General features: G+C 37.9%; 1 protein-coding gene across 4 annotated transcripts in view; it reads right to left on the bottom strand.

Moving 5' to 3' along the window:
• The window catches only part of CDK14 (cyclin dependent kinase 14), a 334,987-nt gene that overhangs the window by 187,521 nt on the left and 124,967 nt on the right, over positions 1-22,499 (bottom strand). For all 4 annotated transcript variants that reach the window (XM_069006789.1, XM_069006790.1, XM_069006792.1 and 1 more), the window contains one exon: positions 974-1,068. In XM_069006789.1, coding sequence (XP_068862890.1) covers positions 974-1,068 — 95 coding nt within the window. The remainder of the gene's footprint in view (positions 1-973; positions 1,069-22,499) is intronic.

The raw sequence follows: 22,499 nt of genomic DNA, 5'->3' as shown, positions 1-22,499 counted from the left end.
GCTGTGTGCATTATCATGTAAAAATTAAGGCCTGCCCCCAAGAAACATACAAAACAATTCCATCTGCCTTAGGCAGAGATGTATTTAGAGTAATGCTAGCAACCACTGTACTTTATAAACACAGTGTCTTACAGACTACAACACAATAATTGCTATTATACTGAAAATCTAACTATCTCTAAACTAATTTTTTTCTTTTAAATTACATGTTCTTGGACCCATCTGTGAAAACTGGGAGGTTAATTATGACAGTACATTGCATAATTCCACAGCTAAATGCTAAAGTAGTTCTACATAAATGCCATATGTTTGTCTTAGAAAAACTAAAAAGATTAATTAGGAGGCCAAGGCCAGTACTTTGGAAAGTAATACTCTCAACACAATTAGATCCTTACACTGCCTACTATGTAAATTGAAGTTTTAATTAAGAGGTAAAGCATTAGTCATGGCAAAATTTTTTAAAAAAATCCTACATTCTAAATTGCATGCACCAGACATTTTTTTTTTTACTGGCATTGCTTATAAAAAGACACTCTGCACAAGCCAATCACAAAAAAAACCCATTTAAAGTTGATATATGTTTTTCATCAAGGAACTACCTGTTAAGCATTTCAGCCCTGTTCTTCTTCCCTACATTATTCTCACCTATTTAAAGTTACCTGATCACATCAATAAAGAAAAAGCTCCAATAAACAAACTGTAACTAGGAAGTAAGTTTGAAAAACCAACTTAACAGCATAAGGTCCTTCAAGAGCCCTAGCAGCCACTTCTCCATCTCTGAATCTGCTTTAGCCCAGCTTTCCACTTTTAGCCCACTCCACTACAAAGTATCATCTCTTACAGCCATCACTCTCCTGAACAAAGTAAAGGGTTATTTTGGCCTGGTTCATAGATCGCTGATGGTAAAGAGAGCATTTCCATAAAATTCAGTACACTCTGGACCATATCTAGAACATATAGTCACTTTACTCACCACATATTCAAACACAAGTGTCAAGGTCTCCTTGGTGTGAATGATATCATGAAGCAGCACAATATTTGCATGTTTCAATCCTTTCAAAAGAGAAGCTGAAAAGAAAAACATACATGTTATCTTAAAAAGGATCCAAATATTTTATCTTGATTGGCTTTCTTTTTTTAGTAACTTAAATGAGCTTCATAACTTGACAACAAATAGTTGTACTTTAGTATCTTCTATGTTCATGAGTTCCAGTTTTTTAAGATCACACCTTCCCATTCAATGCTATTTTCTCCTCCTTGCTGGTCAAACTCAGCCTCACTCTGAGGCCAAAATGAGCTGGAGCAAGAGATGCTTTCTTTATGCAGCCTCCTCTAAGTGAATCACTCATGTCTGAGCAACCAGACACCAAGAGCACTCCTACATTCAAAGATATTTTTTTTGTCTCAGACAAAAGTCAAGCATGTCTTTTCAAAACATAATCTTTCCTATCCAACACAACAGAGTTGCTGTCTAAATTAAGTGCAGCATCTGTCCTAAGAATAAGGTTTTAAGCAGTAATTCTCCTTTCTCTCAAACAACAGAGATTTAATGGAATCATTTGATTTAGCCCATAAAAATAAATACATGGTATTTTCTCACTATATTTTTTAATGGTACTAGCTCATGTTTTCAGAAAAGACAAAGACTTACCTAGTGAACTTTCAGGTAATCTCCTTCACCAATTTTTTTTACAACATAATACATATTTAATGTCCATTCCATATTACATATTTAATGTTCCACAAGACATGGCATATTTTAGCAATATATGCTGACAAGCCATGTGTTGTTACCAATGTCATTCTGTTGTCAGTGCCTTGTCACCTCATGCATACATCTGAGCAGGACTATCAGTCACCCTAGCAAGTAAATAATAGATACAAAGACATGCAAATGAGTGGCGTATTTCTAAACTGAATAATGGGGAACTATTTCCTGTCACCCTTCTACTTTTGTCAAAGAAAATAAATGAAAGACCAAATGTGTGTCTCAATCCTTTACTGTGCAAAATGGAAACTACAGAGCTTCCACAGCACTATTATCCCTTGCTGTCCTATTCAGGGTTTTCCATCAGGCTGAGGTAACTCCAGGGGTCATCTGGCTTTGAATTAAGATAAATATATATCATCTCTCACACTGGTCTTTAGGAGATCAATCTGACAAGTTAATCACTCTAGGAAGCAACACAAAAGCCACATGGCATCTGGCAGCATCAGTGTTCCTCCGCAAACATCCTTAGCATCAAAACTTTGGAGTTCATCCTAGGCAGAAGGCAGGCAGCAAAGGGGAAAATACCATAAAGCTACTTCAAAGTGAGTATCATCACAGACATCATGATGACAGGACTGTAAACCTGCGAGGAAGCTCTATGACCAAGAATGAGGGAACCCTGCAACCTGGCTGAAGAGGTGAGAATAAAAATTTCAAAAGAGCTTGCTTTGGCCTGCACTCGACAGCTCATGCTAGAGAGCCAGCACTGAGGAATCTTTCCTGTGCTCTGATTTTGTTGCCACTGAGCTGTAAAACAGCTACTGCAATTACAAATAAGAATTCTAAACATTTGATCAGCAGACATAGCAACTTTTATATAGCAACTTTTAACATTCCACAAATTAAATAGAGGCCTTTTTCGGAAAGGAAGAGCTGTGTGCAATTTTCATGGGATCCTCATCTTAGAAGTTGGAGAATTTCTTGGAACTAAAGCTCAGAGAGATTTGGATATGTTGGGGTGTTTTTAAAGACAATGATGAGAAAAGGGTATGGCTACAAACAAAAGATAAAGAGCGACTGTTTTGAAAGGTACCTTCTAGCAGAAACAAGAACTCTTAACCTGGGGAAACCCTCAGAAGAGTTCACCTGAAGTAACTGAGGTTTTACCAGCTCTTTCCTCAAGCCTTATTGAACGAGCATACGTTCACAGACACTGGGAACATAAAAACTGCCTCCTAGCAGAGCCTGTGTCAAACTGTAGTAGTATTTATGACCTCTGACAGCTTTGCTGTTCAGATCATCACCTGAGGCCTTTAGTTCCTCTAGTTAGCCATTACTTTGTTGCTAGAATCTCTATATGGGTCATTAAAGCTTAAACAGTACCTTGAAAGCACCTTACCTCAAGGTCTTTGCAAATACTGTCTTTCCCCTTCAGTCCCCTTCCCCACTCTTATTTATCTTCTCTAATATCCAATTCTCCCCTTTTACAGCCTCAATTATCAGCATCTGCCATATATTACAAGAACTACAAAATATCACCTGCAGGGAGAAATTTCTGTCTTCCCCATTAGTCCAACTGAAATACAGTAGGTAAAATAGCACAGAGAGCAAAATCATCTTAATTGCACTAATTTTACACTGCAGAAATAAGCAATTACACTATCAGTTTATATTGTGAGAAAACAAATATAACTAGTGAAAATAAGAGAATTACCCCACATGCTCTTCTATCAGGACTTACCATTAAGATTGCCTGTCTTGTGAAAACAGTTTTGTTTCTTAAAAACAAAAAAGGGGGGGGAGTTAAAAATAGAAAAAAAAAAAGTTGTCTGAAATAGGAAAGCTGTTTCTTCTTCCACAGAGTACTTTAAAAACAAAATGAAATATGAACCATCATATGGAGTTTTGGTTTTTTTTCCAGAAAAACAGCTTTTCAGAACAAATGACCTATATACCTCCTCTTTTGGGCAAGTTTTTACTCGAAGGGGATAGAACTTTGGATGAACTCCACTAATTCAAAGACAAAACCCAGAAATTAATATCCAAAAGAATAAAAAAGAGTCCAGAGAATCTGTCAGCATCAGCTTGAGACAAAGCTGACTTTACCTTTGAACCTGCCAATGCAGCTGCTACTGGAGCTCAGTGAGAAGTCAGGTGCTGCTGTGCCTGGTGTTACTTCTAGAACAAAATAATTCTGTCAGTGAAGGCCATCTCCATCCAGTGATTATCACACACGGATTTCACACAGAGTTGTTTTCTTTTAAGATAAAAAACTAAAATGTTGTTGAAAAAGCATTGCAACAACTCACAAAAGTGGTACTAGTACTCACTGTATTCTTGACACGTATTTTTAATAACAAAATTATACAATCCTGCTTCAAAAGTACTAGCACTCTTTTTTTACCCTTGGTATGAAATGTAAGATAAACAGATGGCAGCACTTTTAATTAATTTCTCCAAAGAGTTCTCAGGAGGAACAGCAGCAAGGAATGTTAAAATGCATTTTTAAAACACTTTGGACAAAGTATTATATGGGTTTGAATGGCCAGGTGCTTTTCTGTCACCTGTGCTTGCACAATCCCACACAGCAAATTCTAACAGTAAAAACCAGGGAAGGTGAATTGTTGACATACTTCAACAATTATCAACATCCCAGATGATAATTTCTGTGACTTTTACACAAGCTCATGATCCGAGTCGCTAAATGTACCAACACTCCACACTCTCCATCAAGGGCTAAAAACCATATTTGCATACTTAAAGGAAACACATTGCATTTGCTTGAATAACCATCACAAACTTCGCCTCCAACAAGGGGATGCTCTCATCTATTATGAGCTCCTGGCAAGATGCCATATCGCCTGTGTTGGTCAAGGAGGTTTTTGCTGTTCCCAGATGAGCTGGATTCTAAAGTACACTCACTCCACAAGCAAGGCAAGCCAGATGGACTACAGCCAACTCTCACCCAAAACCTGAGTAGCATCAGTAAATCAGTGCTTTGCTCCCTGCAGGGTTTACAGCATCAGCTCAAGCCTGACACTCCATTAACAAAGCCTTGTGACTTTTAGATCAGCCTCAGCTTGGAAGTGCTTTGAAAAAGGCTATTCCTGTATCTCATAAAATAACATTTCACAGCTGTATTATAAATTCAAAAAAAGTAACTATTACTATTGACTCCCAGGTCACATGGAAGAACTTTGCACTAGCAAAGATAGTAGTTTTGGACGTGGCAAGTACATTAAACTCAAATATTAATGATGGTCATTTGATCATCCATTCAGTCTTTCAGTTCCTGACTATCATTTTATTCTCACTTTGTGAAAAATCACAAATCTTCACTGTGGCCCTAGACAGAAGAATAACCCATGATTTTCAAACTGGCTGGTATTTCAGTGACACGGAAGCTTTTCTCAGCAGCAGCAGAACTCAGCCTCATGCTGATCATATGCCCCATAATGTACAACTGCTGCTGATGCTCTCTCATATTCCTGCAAAGGCTGTGATACTCTCAAAATTTTCCTAAAAAGTATAGCTATAAAAACACTTGCTTTCCTCAGTAGCTGGAGTGTCCTCTGGGATCACCATGCACCAGTGCTTACTATTGCTCATGCTGCTACTCACATGCAGTGCTCACCATTTCTTACTGCCACTCCAGGAGGATTTCTCTCATCAGGAGACTTTAGAAGACGGCACACCATGGAAGCTTGCACTTCTCTAATGCTGTTAATGCAACTGTGCATCTCTGCTGCCCTGTTGGATTTTTGAGATGCTAAAGCACACACATTCTAGTCAGTAACACAAATCTCTGAAAGCAAATAAGCTGCTGTGCTTCAGAGCCAAACAACTTATCTTTAAAATTCTGCAGCTTGTCACACTCTGCAGACACAACGGTGCTCTCTGTCAGAGTGCCAACTTCCTTGCATACACAGTTGGGATCTGTCTCTGAGCTCTCCTGGAAAGGCATCTTTAGTGAGAAAACATTCATGGGGTTTTTTCTTATAATCATGTTTTCTGAATAAACACACTCAAATGCGTCTTGTTGCCTGCACAAACTACAGTTCTGCTTCTCTCTCAGCAACTTATGTTTCAATCTATATATCTTTCATAGCAATTTTTAAAATTTGGCCTGAGAGCACAACAGCCCTTATGCTTCTCATCCACTTCCCACACAGCAGGGATTTCTGTGTGCAAAATGTTACTTAGAATTCTACCACAGAGACAGGAATTCGGCACTCTGTTGGTTTTGCAGCAATAAATGTGCAGTAATTTCCTCCTCAGAAATGCAGTCCCCAAATCTACTCTTTGCTATTTTCCCGTTCATCCATCTGAAATGATTTCCTATGAGCAAATAGCTTTGCTTTCCTAGAACCCTAACATAAAATTCAATTCAGTGAAATCTGTACATCCTAGGTAAGACCACACCGACTAGAAACTTCCCATCTTCTCACCACAGGATATATTCTGCAGAATGATCATTATTTATAGCACATATATAATCCCAAGTAATTGATTTTAGAGCTGCATACCTATAAATGCACAGAATTGGTCAGCTTCCACTCTGATCTTAGCGGACACAATGCAATAAAGATATATAGGTCACTCTTCAGCTTGGGAAACTTTCTAGGAGGAAGTTTCATAACAAATTGCAAAAGAATTTGTGAGCTACAGAAAGAAGAAAAAGCAGAACAGAAAACTTTAGCTGGGTTATTACATAAGCTTAGCTCAATTACCCTCTTTACAGCTAATTCCAACCTCATGAAAGTCTTTTCTAGATTTAAAAAATGGTCCTTATTCTAGTTTTCATTAAGTCAAAAAAATGACAGTCTGCCATTAAGGAAGCAAACTGTGTTTCACATGCTTGCAAGAAAGGAGTTGGTAGTCCTTCAACTGTAAGTTGCTTTGCTGGAGGGACTACATGGATCAAATTAGCTTCATCTACCCCCTCAGCCTCAATTCAGGCTTACATGAGTGACTTGAACTTTTAACCAAATGTTTCTTTCATTTGTGAAATTTCTACTTGCTGCTCCTTCTTGAAAGTATAGTACACTATTAGAGAAGAAATACAGAAAAAGGGTGTGTGTAACAACACATAGGCACCTTCAAAGGTTCTTGTTACAGCTGTAGTTCCCTAAGCAAAAGGCAAGTCACAAACCTGCTAAAATCTCTTTGACTATTGAACTAGAACAGAACACTGGAAGGACTGATCAAATAAGCTCTGAAAAGCACTACAATATATTATTCTAACAGTTATGCAGAAGACTGCTGCCAGATGAAATGAATGTCTCTTTCATTACATTCTAGATATAAATTTATGCATTGTGTATTGTTCTCAATGCTCCTCCAACACAAGTACAGATGGAGGTTAAAAATAATGAGACATCATCCTATTAAAGCCAGACTCTTTTGGAAAGCAATTGCAATCTGCTACTCCTATCTTGTAGCAGCCAGTCATACTTTGCCTTCCCCATCCATTTCAGTATTCAAGAGGAGGAAACTGTGTAAACCGAAAATATGCAACGTGTACAGAAAACAACTCTATAATGCAGGTAGCATGTGAAAGCAGGAACATTTCTATTACTTTTTTATGCACACATAGCATGACTGGGACTAATAATACAATCTATTTATAAAACTATCACTGGCTGGTTTTAGCCTTGTTATCGTGATGAATTTCAGACACTGTCTTCACATAAATATCTATCTACCTTAGGATTACTTTGGAAGTTTTCAGCCTAAACAGTTCCTCCCATCTCCCAAAAACCAGGCTTTAGTAACAAATTCTGTAACCCACTGAGTAACTTTCCCTTTGGAAAAAAAGCAAACCCCCTCAACCCTGTGTTTTGGAGTAGAGACTCAAAATCTGGGAACAAAGAGGCCTTTAAAATAGGAATACACACTTTGCCATCTCCATGAAAATACTATAAATTTGTAAAGTTAAAGCTTTGGAAATTGTTTCTTTGGGTCAGCCTGACATCCAGAAGCATGAAAGAAAGGAGGAATACCAAAAAGGGGAGATGGCAGGAATGGCTGTAATCCACAGTGGAACCTAGGACAGATGGATAAGGAGAAAGAAAAGCCAGAGGACAAAAGAACATCCTTCACAGATGGAAAAACGCAGGAAGTGGAAAGTAAGAGCACATAGACAAGACAGAAAAGGGACAGGATGCATGGGGTTGGCAAATACTCACATTTTGGGGGATGTACACAAGAGCCTGCAGACACTAACACATATTCTCCACTGATGTCCATACAAGAACCCAAGATTCCCACCACTTTCAGCAGGAATCAATTAAAGTATCTGGCAGTTTTCCTCATTCTCCTGCAATTTCAGCCTACAGAGAGAAGCACCCTTCAAACTACCAGGTAACATTTCAGTTCAAGCAGGATGTGTTCATATGAGAGCTAGCAAATATAATGAAACATTGGAGTGCAGACCCAACACTAGAAAACGGAATATAGATTTCCACTTGCTTTTTCAAACACTTGCAACATTATTTAAACAAAAATACAAATTAAAATAAAGAATGCCAGGCCAAGTGCTCAAAACAGAGATAGACTACAATTACAGGGGTTGCCGCAATGCGAACTCTGAGACACATTTCTGATGTCACTACCATGAGACAGGCCAGAGCTTCAGTTCACAGCTGCTTCACATCTATCTTGCATTTATCTCACACTTTGACAACCTGCAAATTCACAGCCTAACTTATCCTGCAGTGGCCAACTTGTGTGCTTGTACCCATTAACTGTTCTCAGGTCTTTAATTTTTTTCACAGATGGAATAAGCAGTGGAAGGATCTTGCCCACTCATCAGAGAAGCTGAAAACTCTACCAGGTCCAAGTCAGAAAAAAATCATTCTGATCTTTACCCTTACCTTACCACTGATTAAGCAGCACTTTAGGTCACTCAAGATGGTAACATTACCGTGTCCCTCATTTTCTGAACATTTCAATTTTTGATCTTCATTCACATTTATCAGAACCACAAAGTGCATACAATTATTACAGAACCTCAAGCAACCCTGTACACTGATATTACCCAATGTTATGCAAGTACTTTGAAAGTCATTTCAAAATAATCATCTAAAAGGACTCTCAGCAAGTGGGGTGCTGACAAAATGAACAAATATTTAAGTAGTCAGAGTAGAGTGACAAGTATTCTAGAAATTTTCAAAACCATCTGTGTTTTAGTAATGCACAGTAGGTGCCTATAGCTAAAGCCACCCATCAAGAACATTAAATTAAATTAATCGATCATCATCTGACAAAGGCAGAGATCACACAGCAGGACTAAACATGATGCTGTTGTGTAATTAAGGAAAGAATAGTACAAGTAGAGAGACCAAATTAAGTTTTCACAGGTAAACTTAATTATGACAACTTCTGAATGGTTGACTTTGCAACCATAATAAAGACCCTCTGCTGTAAATGGTGTATCTGCAATATTAGTATTACATTGTCCAAATGAGGGAGCAAATAACCAAGTACCAGTACTGAATTTCATGCCCTGCTGAAGTCAGTGAGCATTTTGTTACTCACTTTTCCCAATGCATCAATATGACAAGAAATCACTTACCCTTATGTACCTGCAATGAATATTTTTTTGTACACAGAAGACTGAAAGGCATCATACGAAATATTAAATTGCATTGACACAAAACTCAGTTGCCTACCAGCATACTTGAGCCACTACTTACAAATGAGGAATTCTACAGAAAAGCTATTTTAGAAAAAAATTACTTGTGCTCTATTTCTCAGTGGGCCATTTCCTTCAGGAAAAAAAAACAACAAAAAACTGCACGAAAAGCAGACTCATTTGTCAGCACACACTTCAGGCAGCAGAAAAAAAAGGCTTGTGGCATATGTCTTGCTATTTTTCAAAAAGGGAGCGAGACAGGAGTCTTTAAAAGATCATGTCAATTTTCTTCTTCTGGGTGGGTGAGGCTCAACATGCCTCTTTGCCCATAAGTGGAAAATAAAGCTGGAATGCTCATAGCATTGCTGTGTCTCTTGTGGAATGGTTTAGATGTTAAAGATAAGGCAGACACAGTAGAAAGCTAGCAAACAATTATTTTTACAACTCTTTTAGTAAACAAAATCAATCACAGTGAAAATAAGGCGTACTGTTCTGTAACTGAAAAGAGAAAAACATGGAGTGTGTACAGGAAAAGAACAAAGATTTCATAATAAAGCAAATGAAATCCAGTCACTGTGTAACTTACCCTAAAAAACAACTCAAAACAATGAACTATTAGGCTTTTAAGCATCATTAGAATACGAATAATATCTAGAACACTTAAAAACATTTTTAGGGATCAGAAATAACCTTAATTCAGGCTAGATCTCTTTGACGCCTTTTATAAGATTTGTAATTGATTTTTCTTTCCCATCCAAAAATACATTAAGCATGCAGACTACAAAATGGCAATTTTCCCTCAGGTAACTTGTAAACTAATTTCTACCATGAAAAAAAGCAATAAAGTGATGAAGCAAGCTTGCAGACACTATAGCAGAAAAACCCAGTGAAGGGTTTTGAAACCCAGTCTTTTCCAGACTAAATTAGTTGAAAGAGATTATATCGGTAATGGACAGCCATGCTTTACCATGACCAGCAAAGCCCTTTGGTGCCAACACTGCTGGACATCCATTTTGCAAGCACATAATCTGAAAGCAAAATTTAAGTGTTCTTTCCTCATGTGAAGGCCCTATTAATTCACAAGGAACAGGTATACTGTCCTCCTCCTGCCTTTGCCCTGTGGTCTCCAGGTATTGTCTTGATTCTCACCCCATCATTGAATTGTCATTTACTCTTGCAGTTCATAGTACCCATCAGCAATGTTAGTTGAATTTAAGGTGCAAGAAACAGAGGGGAAACAGAAAAACCAGGAGTCCCAGGATTTTTGCTTTATACACCCCAGAATGTAACTATATCCAAATCAGTATGACTGCAAAATTTACAAGTTTACATTTAAGTGACAGCGAAGACCTGTTATTATCATGTCACTCTCTAGAGCAGCATGTGCTTAATGAAAGGTTGGGGACATTGTTCAACTTGGAAATATGTTTTGTACAGGACAAAAAATTTAATTTAAGCCAAAGACAGTAAGCCTTGCATGTTTCTTTAAAGAGCAGCTGGCCCTCATAGAGCACAGGAGAGGTGCTAGAACAGAAAAGATGAGCTGAAGGGATGTCTCAGCTTCACGGAGTTGACAGCCATTGCTGACAGTGACAGGGTGATGCAAAAGTTAAGTGATGCTCAGAGGAGACCTCGTTGAGGTAAGGTAGTCATGTCTATCCTCCTACTTTTGCTAAAAACATACCCATAATTTTCAAGTACAGATTCAAAATTACCTGCGCAGATGCATGACATGAATCAAACCATGGATCTAAATCATACTGGAAGCCATTCTGAGCAATGACATAATTAAAGCACTCCTAAGAAATGTGAGAAAACACATTAAAAGGATCTCTGAGCATAATCCATTAACACCACAGGTGGTAAGAATTTTTTTTTAAAGGCCATCTCAACAGCTTGTCTGTCTACTACATACACATTTAAAACATCCAGCCCCCTTGAAAATATACTCAGTTCTTCAATCCTGTTGTGTCATTCATCAATTATAATTACAGCAATTTACTGTTTGCTTTTCCAGATAAAATTCTTTTTATAGAATCAAAGTAATTAACAATGACAGTAGCAAAATTGATAGCCCTGCTTCTTAAAGTACCTGTTCCTCTAAGATGACACTACTTCCTTAACAGACTTTAAACAAATGTCCTCATCTTTTCCAATTTGTGTCTAACAGTGTTTGTTCCAGTTAAAACAGGTCAGCTCTTTTCCAAGAGAGAACTAGAGAACAAATATGCTTTTTAATGTTACTGACCTTTTTTTCAAACAGTTCTCTGAACTCATTCATTGAAAGGTGTCCTTCAAAAGTTAGACTTCAGGTCAAGGAAGTGCTTTTTTCTAGTTTCTGTGAAAATTTGTCCAATTTCTCAAAGTTTGCATCTAATCAATGGAAAATTGTACTTTAAAGAGCTGCACTTAAGCAGCTAAAATCTCCCAGAGAATCCATCCTCCCTGAGCATGCTTAAACACTCAGGTATTTGGCAGAAACAGGAGTCTGAGCCAATAAGTCTGGAATACAACACCAGTTATAGATAGGACAGTGTCATCAGGAGAACAGTTCTAACAGTTTCCCCAAAATCACAGTCACAAACCTGGTTTTGGCTGAATGCATCTCCAAGTCCTGTGCTCCACTTCTGCTCCCCCTTCACCCCTGCTAATGTCCCTGCTTCAGTCCCTGCTCCACTTCTTCACCCCTGCTAATGACAAAAAGGGTGGGAAATGCTAGCCCTGTCCAATTAGATTCCCCATTCTCCATGCCATAGGCTCCTGGCTGAGGCCAGCCAAAGTCATCAACCCTTCCCATCTTCTTTTTACTGCTTTCTACCCTGTTGGTGCTTTGAATGGCCCTGAATTTGCATTCTTCCAAACCCACCATGATAGTTGGTGTGATCCTCATGCCAACATCTATTCTTAACCTCCATTTCTCCTAGTTCTCCTCCCTCTCACTGCCCAGGTATGGACAGTGCCAAGCATTCAGTGGGGCAGTCTTCTCCAGGCTGCCAGAGCACGTCAGAAAGGGAAACAAGAAGGCTAGAGGGAATACAGAAGGGAAACGGGGACAAAAATGCATGGATAATGCATGTAGAGTTTATAACTCTGTCAGTATGAGAGAAAAAAATCCAAAACCAAAGCTAAATACAAAGGGGGAGGTTTAAACCTGTGCAATGAAAATTTATCACCCAAAAAGCAAGTTTCACAAGCTCAGGACAAGCTAACAAGCCAAAATCCAAGAGCTTAAATCTTGGTTCATCATCTCACATAGTATCTGAGCCTAGAGATAAAGACGATTCTTTAGTTGTCTCTTTAAATCCTTCTTGCTTATTGTTATAGCTAAACAAAAAAGTGACTTGCTAACCAAACACGAGGCATGAAGGTTCTTGTTCCTGAGGAGAAACAGAACAGAAAACAAGCAGGGCACCTTATGCAGCAGGATTTAGAAGGAGCACGACAACATGCCTAGATTGTATTTCTCTGTAATTTCCATTTTCAGTTAGAAAGACAAAGCAAATAAAATACTAACAGAGTGGCTGAATCAATAAGTGTAGCTGAAACTCCTCCTAATGAGCTCCTTTTTACTTCCAAAACCCAAGCAAGGAGAAACATCAAACTTTAGCTGTTAACTTGATTTGACCAAGCACAAACTGGACTAGACCACTCAGTGTACGAGTATGTTGCCAGTATGGGACCCAAACATCACAAAATTACAGGATATAATCTCCTTATAAATGTAGCACTATCACATGGTCAAAGATGAAACACTATCATGTAACCAACTGATCCCAAACAAACTTGCCCAATACAAACAAAAGACTCTCCAGGGCAGTGCAACTGCACTGAAGTTTAAGTTCAGTGCAAGCAACAATTTCATGCACATAAGACCAAGGTTCAGGAAAATGGCAAAGCCATAATTGCTTTGAAGCAGTTTCTCAACTTCTGAAATTCTTTGGAATGTTTTCTCTAAAGAATCCTTTTCCAAGCAACTCTTGAAGATAGCTGATCTGTGACAGTATTTTGAGATACTGCAAAAGGGCAAACACATTTTTAGTTTCTACAACTAAAGTGAGAACATCTTAGTATGCTGGAAAACACAGCTCAAGCACTGTAAAGTCCTTGGAGCTCTTTACTAGTGATTTGCTGCCTCATCACCTCATGTAAAATCAGAGAATGACTTCAACAAAGCCACCAAATTTTTACGGGCCCAGTTTTTCTCCAAATGAACACTCTCTGACCTAAGAAATGATCACAGAAATTAGGACAGAAGCAAGTACTCATAGGCACTAACGAATTTTTTTCCTCCTTCATCATGGCTAGTTAGTGTGTATGTTATATCAGACATTCTGCAACAGTAAACTGCACCTCTAAGGGAAATTGATAAATGAGGAATACTAAATCCCTGTTCCAACACATGCCAGAAAGCCTTGGCTAAAAATTAAGAACTGATTACGTGGAGAACTCTGAGAGCACATTCCAGTTCAGATACTGATATTAAAATAGTGGCAGCTAAAGTGCTAACATTCACAAGGCCAAACATCCTTCCTAAATTCACAACACGATTCAATATTTCAAATAGCACCAGCCTTATGAAAGCAGAACAGAAATATTCTGAAACAAAAAGAAAAGGATAGATCAGTCAATGAAACAGGTACAGGAACACTACTCATTTATTTCTAATTAAGGCTCAGCACTCCAGTGATGACAAATCACAGACTCTGTGAGGTCCATCAAAATGCCTCTCCCCCAGCTGGTTCTGAAACTTACAAATGACAGTCTGATAATATTTGAAACAAACTGACAAGATTTCCACAGATAAACAAACCTGGTCTGAGGCAGTAAAACACATTCCTCTCCCAAAGTTCTCTGACCACAATAAACTGTGTCTAAAATATTAAGAACCATTTACCTGAGAAGAAACTACAGTTGTGTATCCATATCTTGAAGGTATATTTAATGTTAACTAAACAATGAGTGCTACACATCATAGCAAACACAGCGATGTCTTTGTCATTAAGGGGTATATGATTATCCGCAGGTATTTTTCCAACATTTTGTTGGGCTTTAACAATTGCTGTCAATAAAACCTTGTCCTTGTATACAGTTTGGCTTTCATTTCACTTGAGGAGCTTTTATAAACTTGTTTACATAATTCTCAAAGATGTAGATTTATAACTGTCAATGATTTTACAAGGTTAATGGCCTCTGTAATTAAAACAAATGAATGAGAAACTCAACTACTTTAAATTTATGTGCTTCAGTCAACCAGAAAAACAGCAAACTCTGCAAAGAACATGGATGTATGAGCCAGAGTAAAACTCACCTTTTGCTGACTGCTCCAAAGCAATGTACAGAAAGGGAGATACTTCTATTAATGATGCACTTAGACTCTGGGGTATTTTGAAACGTAAAATTCTAGGAATAGAGATTAATGGAATTTCTAGTCTAATTTCCAGATCTAGATGCATCTGAGACATACTTTTACTCCAGAGGTGTAATTTGAATTTAACAAACAACAGACACACACATCAGAATAAAAGTTTGTATTGTATGATACTGAAGGCTCAAAAATACAAATTGTCTTTTCAAGAGCATATCTATTATTGAAGATAGTTTTAATGTACTTTAAACCTCACTTTCTTTAATTTTTTTATTTAGACCTCAAGCTTTTAATTAGTATATTTTTAAATAAGTTAAGTTAATCCATATCACACCTCAACAATTTTATATTGAATTAATTGACATACATTAGCAAGCAAAAAGCTAGATCACACCATACTCTATTTTTTTTAGGTCATATAATCTGAAACTGTAATAATTATAACCAAATTTCTTTGTGGAACTAAAACTTCTGCCATCCAAATTTCACTAAAGGACTTGATTCCACAGCAATAATAGATCAGAAATTCAGTCTAGAAAATTATTAAAGGGATAAAATCTCCTGATGTTTAAGGGGTTTTTTTTTAAGGTTCAAAGGTTTCCTAATGCCTTAGAGAGGTTAGAAGTTGCTTTGTGTTCTTGAACTGTGATCAGGAGTTATTCACATGTAATTGAATGTGACATTCTACCTTCTTGTCCACAGCCATAAAAACGGATGACAAACATGAATGCATGGCTGATGGCAAGATGGGACTATTATTAATGCAATTCATAAGCATCTTGGACTTCTGGCAGAAATCTGACAGAAAGGTGTTAAAGTCTTGAACACACTATCCACAGATACACTTCTATAGGTTATTTAGTTTGACCTCCTTAGCACAAGAAGCCATTTCCAAGCTCATAAATTTTTACTGAGCATATCTTCAGAAAGACATCCCCTGTCTTGCAACAACCCTGCAGCACAAGTGTCCCCAAACTTCATTCACATTTGGAGGAGTAGGAAGTCCATCTAATCCTTGCATTGATAACTTAAGCAAAGCCTGTTTAATCAGACTTTCAATGGAGACTATACATTGCTCCAAAACGTTTTCTTTTGCTTTTATATAGATTTGTACTAATTTGTCCAAGCAAGACTGAGAGCAGCATACAGACACACATCAATGAGATCACTTGAATTTTGTTTGTGAGCCACAGCTACAAGCCTTAGCTTCTCCACTGGCATGCAAAATAAAGCATTTTTGATTATGCAAATAGTCCTCTGCTTTGTGAATAGGGCCTCAAGTGATTCAAATGCTAATTCTGTTAGAAACCTTGATGCAAAGCCAGTATTTCAACCATGTCAGCTTTATAACCAAGACTTTCTGAGAAACACGTAATTGCAAATTGAAAAATATCATTTAGAACTAGAAATACATAGAGATAAAGTAACCTGGAGAAGTGGGAAAGTTCTTTACAGCTTTCTGTCAATGGGCCTGCAACCTGCTGTGTTTTGCTTTGAGTTAGATGCCCCTTCAGGAAGTGTCAGTTTCCTAACAGTGGCAGTGTAGGCACTGCTGCACTGAGAAAACCAGAAATGAAACAACAAAAGTAAATTTTTATCTTGTCCAGAGAATAATGTGGTAAATATTTGGGGTTTATGTCTGCTTGTTTGCTTAATAAAACCTTCGCACAATCCAGTGAGTGCCTGTATGAAAATGTTCTTGCCATTATTAAACACATTTTTGAGCCCTCACAGCACAAAAAAGAGCAAGCATGCATCCTGGATTTCAAAGAAATAGGGGGAAAGGGAAGTGAGTGAGAATGCATATGGGAAATGTGTAAAAAGCTTTTCTTTTTAGTTTGCAAGCAGTTTTGATTTACTTTTTTTTTTTTCCCCCCAATTAGTTGCATTTAACCTACAACAGAATTTTGTCCTCTCAAGTTCTAGGAGATATGAGGGAAGGGAGAATGTTTTCAGATGGAAGCCAGCCACACTGGCACTGCCATCAGCCTGTGTGCAAAGCTGCCTTGATGGTACACCAACATTCTTACCACCCTCTTGACTTTCTTGATTGCTTCTACTCAGGGAAAACCAGCTGATAATTAAGGCTAAGTAAAACCGGTGGGTCTAATTATCTGAGCTACACGACTAAAACAGGCCTCAAAGAACTAACCTGCAGCCTATAGACCCAAACAGGGGTGTTAGGAAGCTTCCACATGAGGTCAGAGGCAAAAAGTTAAATAATATAAATTACCTGTTATTGACGGTGCCAGTTTTGAGCATCTCCTCAAGGCAAAATCCACATAACTCTTATTTGCATTAACCCCTTCCTAACACCCCAAAGGAAAAGAAAACTGGTCTGTACCACTTCTGCACTGATTAAGGGAACTTTGAAACAAGCACAAAACAAACAAGCTAGATCAGATCAGAAAAGGTACAAATCACTGAATTTAGCCCACCTAAAATATGCTTACTTACAAGGCTTCCTCTGTTCATTTTGTTTTAAGTTCACTTTTCAATTGGCTCCAGCTAAATCTGCTGTCAGCTGAGAAGCTGTGGAAGTTTGTGACAAGTGGCTCAGACCTCAAAAATTCAGAAATACACAGTTCCAGATTCTACAGCTGCATATCCCATAGTGATGACTTCTAGACTCCACTGTCATGGCTTGTATTCTAATAAATGGGTCAGAGGTGGAAGGTCACATATCCTATTACCAGTCTCTGAACCATCCAGTTCCCCTTCATCTCAGCAGAAAAATGCAACATATTATCAGCTTCTTTTTTAATATTGCTTACTCGGGGGGAACATTCTGAAGTAAAATAATGTGGATATTCATTTTCATTGCTTTGAAGAAGACAGTAAAGGTCAAGTTCTAATTTTGAAATGCTGCTCTCTTCATATTGGTTATAAAGCCTGAAAGCAGTAACTCCACCCATGCTGGAAGAAGAGATCCCATTATGAAGGATATATTTCAGTACTGTATAATTCCTGAATTATAATCTCCCACCTCTCCCAAAAAAACCTGCAAAATTGAACTGAGATGTTTGCAACACAATCTTCAGGCTATGGAAAAATACAAAAGAGGAAAAAGAGCAGTGCTGTCTCCCGAAGGAATGGTCTCACCCAGACAACTGTGCCTACAGCATCTGACAGCAGGTAGACCAAAGAAAAAAAGGAGCCTGTGAAGAAACAGAAAAAAAGGAATATTTTCTCACATATATAACTTTAAAATTAGATGTATTTGCTACCACTTTTTTTCACTGTTTTGATTATAATTAATCTTTTCCTTCCTATGAGAAAGGTATTAGTTTTTCTTAATGACTACGGTAGTTGCTGCCATATTTCATGCCAGTACAAAGACATAGGCTGCTGAAAATATTTCTTAACTATTTCAAAGTTTAGAAACAATTTATGCTTAAAATTTACAGCAAATTATTGTGATCTAAACATAGCATTTTACCATACTGGAATTTTTTACTTCCCTGTATGCAAGACATATTTAAGGAAGAATTTAATAATTACCACTAAAGGCGGGAATAAAAGGCAGCAAAACAAAATACCGCAGTAGTCTCCTCCTCTCAGGTTGCCCATCTTCTCAACTAGCAAGTCTCTATTTATGTGATGGCCCCATTGTTTGAAAATAAGTATCATTTTCCCTTTGATATAGGAATGATTTGTTAAGATATTCAAACAGAATAGTCTCTTGTATCTGTAAAGAGACTGAAGGTGCTTAATTTTACAAATAAGTTACAAATTTGAAATAAACTAGTGGATTTTTCTCAAAGAAAAAAAAAAAGTACTTCTTGTGCTGTGGACAAAAGCATTGAAAACAAAGGCATTGTTGTGGATCCAGCAGTAGCACATGCACATCTTTATTGTTACATTCATGTCTGAAGAACCAAGACAGTTTTTAAATAATTTATACTCATCAGGAGAAGTAGGATAATTCATTCATGAACTTTCTGTGTTAAAAACACACAAAGCTGTTCTGATCATGTTTATGAATGATGACTGAATTCAGTAGCAAGAAGACGGTGACATCTCAGACATGACTTTTGATGAAGATGGATAACTTTCACGGGAAGCATTTTTACTTTATCTAGAGCTTGGTACATGTCCAACTCACATTAGACATCCTCTAGGTTGATCAAAGACAGTATGTGACTCTTCACAAAGGAATTTGTTTGTGGGGGGACAGAGTTAATTGTTTTTCTAAGTCTTAAAGACATACAGGAGACACATGAACACACAATACACATATGCACCCATACAGTTCCTTCTATATATGTAGTGGTTTATCTCCTTCAAGGGGAAGAGCTGTAACACAAGGAAACCAGACAACCTTCTAAAGTCCTTATTTGGCAGTTTACCCAAAGTTGAAACCAATTCTGCTGAGATACAACAGGCATTTTCTACTTTTACGCGTTAAAAAGACCGTGGATAAAAAAAACTGAAGCTGACTGAATTGGTTGAAACACTGAGTTGCCACCTCGCTTTGGTATTTTCAAAATCCAGGACACAGCAGTGGAAAAACACACACAGAGATCTTGACAGAGACAAATATCTTTGTGCAGATTTGAAGTCACCACTTTCATCATAAGACTGAATGATACTGTTGTCTAGACTATCCCCTTTGCAAAAGGGAGATATAATAAAGAAAAAACAATGAGAAGAACTAGCTAGGTTCTTTGCCTCAACATCAGAGATATCAAATTTTTATTTCACCAGGTGGCCATGGAAGATACTGGCACTTGGATGGGTGCATGAGGGTCTCCAAGCAGTTCCAGCTGAGACATGCCATCACTTGCTACTATCTCCACTCATATTAAGAAGCTGGTTTCTGTACCACCAGTTCAATCCATTCCAATTGGGATATGGCCACAAGATAAAAAGTAATGCTACTTGGAGAAGGATTAACTTAGCTCTACTTTTTATGGTGGCAGAATGTGCTGTAAGAGGGCATTAAATTCGCATACAGCATAAAGAGACAGACTCTCAATAACTTCCACTCAAACAAGAAAGCCATGAGGGCTACATAAGGGTTCTGTATGGCTTATAGATGCATATTATCATTATATATGAAGAAGGATTGCCATCCTTCTTGTATCCTCCATACTCTGTAATTGTCATGTGTTATCTACCCTTCCTGTCACACTATCAGGGACAACGAGAGCAGCAGATCAGAATCTATAAGGCAGCAGCTCCAATTCCTACATTAAATAGGAAAGAGAAGAAACAGTTTTTGAGCAGAAGAAAACTGCTCTGAGCAGAAAGCCCCAGGAGCAAAAAAGCCAAGTCAGAGGGCCCTGAAACTCAGGTCAGAGGAATCTGCAAGCAAAAGCCATACTGAGAAGGGTACAATAGCACTTGTGAACTAATGGATTTGCAATCTTCCAGCACTGAAACTAGCACAAGATCCCTTATCCAACACTTTCCATGTGAGCAATGAGGATGCAGAGACAACTTCTTCAGTGGTAGTAGGGCAGAGCCTGAAAGGTCTGCCATTAAGCTAACATAACAAGGATGAGGAAAGAATTCTTGATGGCAAAATGATCATATTGAAAAAAAAAAAATCTTCAATGTGTCACCCCATTCTTTTCTTGCTTGAACTGTGCTCAAGAACAAACGCCAGAAGAAGGTCACAGCTTGAACATCAAAAGTACTGAATGAAGATTCAATTCATACAGTCGTGTTCCATCTCAGCAGGGCACAGATAAAATGTTGGAGGGGGAATGGGAGGAGGACAGAGGAGATGGAATATTTTGTGGAACAAATTTAGCTCTCTGAAACTGGATAATTTGGAATTTGCATTTGTACTTCTCAGAAAAGCATGACACTTTTCCTACATGATGGGAGCTCATTATAGAGTTTAAAATTTATAACAGGATTCTCAAAGGGAAACACCATAATTTATGCCATATTTATGTAATTCCAGCTCTCCTGAAGGTTTCCTAATTGAGAAAACTGCTAATTTGCTAGACAGTAAAAAAAAACCTCAGAAGTAAAAAAAGGAAAGACTATGCTCAGTCTGTGAATATCAAGGTACCAAGAAACAAACAGGACAGACTTTTTCAAGCTCTACCATTTCTGACCACCCTACATTGACATAAGCTTTCATTTAGCCCGTGAAAAAGAAGCAAATAGCACAGTGCAATTTGGACGCACTGAAAAGCAGGATAAAATAATATCACAACTTGCACTGTATATGAGACTAGAAAACTATCCGCTCTCCCATGTTCATCTTAGATGACAAGAAATTCAGTTCACCTGCTTCAGCCAGCCAGTCCAACTGCTTTCAGGGAAAAGCAAATGAGAAAAAAAAATTAGCAGCCAGTCAGGGTTGGAGAGAACAGCAGGAGGGAAAGCAGAGTAAAGATGAAGCACCTGCTGCTTCCAAGCTTCATATCACATTGCCAAAGATCTAACACACTTCTCTTAGACATACACAACAGCACATGCAGGAGAAAGCACAAATGAAACATAGCTGAAAATCTGAGCTATCAAAAAAAATTCAGAAAAAATCTCCAGAAATTAAAGGCAGTTTTTCTGTTATTCATGTTCAAGAAAAAATAGTATACACTTCTTTGCAACATGAGAGGGTATTTAATAGTAACAGCCAAAAGTCTTGGAAATTTTAAAAGTTGACTTCATTTCATGAAAAAGGTCCCAGGAACATCCTTTTCCAAATGCACTATAGTTTTTGAAGCCCAGTCTGACTTAATTTGGGAACCTTGTATTCCTCTTTTATCTCGAGGAAACCCACAGTTTGGGTAAGGCTGCAGGATGACCATAAGAGAGACCAGATGGAGAAATAAAAATTGCTGGAGTTTCTTTACTTCTGAATACTTCTTGACCTTAAATATACAATGACACAGTGTCCCAAAGGTTCTTGGCTTGCGTGTTTTATTTTTAACAACACTGAAAAACAAAGCTGTTACGACGCCAAGCTCAATTGGCTTTGCAGGGGCTTTACAGTTAATTGAGCCGTAGCTATTTAGCCTGCAGTAGGCACCAGCTCTGCCAGCCCTGTAAGCAATGAAAAAGTTCCCCAAGCTACAGCCAAGCTACTGTCCTTTTCTTTCTTTACTTAAATGCTCCAAAGCAATGTGGCTTTTGGGGAGAGTGAGCTTATCCTCAGACTCTAAAAACATGGACACAAAACCCCTATAGTAACTCTTGTGACATGCATGCTCAGAATAGCTACATCTCCATAATCTTAAACATAATCTCTTGAAGTTCCCTGAGGCTTGTTGAGCCAGATACATGTGAAGCTTTTAGGCATTACAGTTAGGGAAATTTAAATTTCTTGACTGGAGTTTGTGAGGGAAATCTGAAAGTCCTCTAAACTCTTATCACTCAAAAGAAAGCAATTGTTAAGCTTCCTTATTTAAAAAAAAAAAGCAACCAAAAAACACCCAAACCAACCCTGAATCAAATGAATAGGTTTACATTATGTAGGTGGATGATTTAACTTCCAATTAAAAAAAAAAATTATTCTTTACTGGAAGACAAAGACAGGATTTTCACTGCAATTTTCATGTTTACCTTCTACCAGTAGATCAACCAATGACTCTTAAAAAAATATAGGCAGATATTGTTTCACTGTGCCCTTGACCTACAGCATACAACCTTCCAGACCTACTCTAATACAGTGAATAGGAGGCTTATCACCATGAGTCATCTAAATAGTGCCATGAGGTCATTTGTTGACTTCAGTGTTATAAAGACCATTAGGCTACATATCAGACAAAAATCACTGAGCTGGGAAGTGCATGCAATAATTCAGGTCATAATTCAGGATGAGGTCA

Source organism: Aphelocoma coerulescens, chromosome 2 (assembly GCF_041296385.1).
Source record: "Aphelocoma coerulescens isolate FSJ_1873_10779 chromosome 2, UR_Acoe_1.0, whole genome shotgun sequence".
Taxonomy (NCBI): domain Eukaryota; kingdom Metazoa; phylum Chordata; class Aves; order Passeriformes; family Corvidae; genus Aphelocoma; species Aphelocoma coerulescens.
Note: the sequence above shows the minus strand (reverse complement) of the source record. Positions and strands in the feature narration are given on the sequence as shown.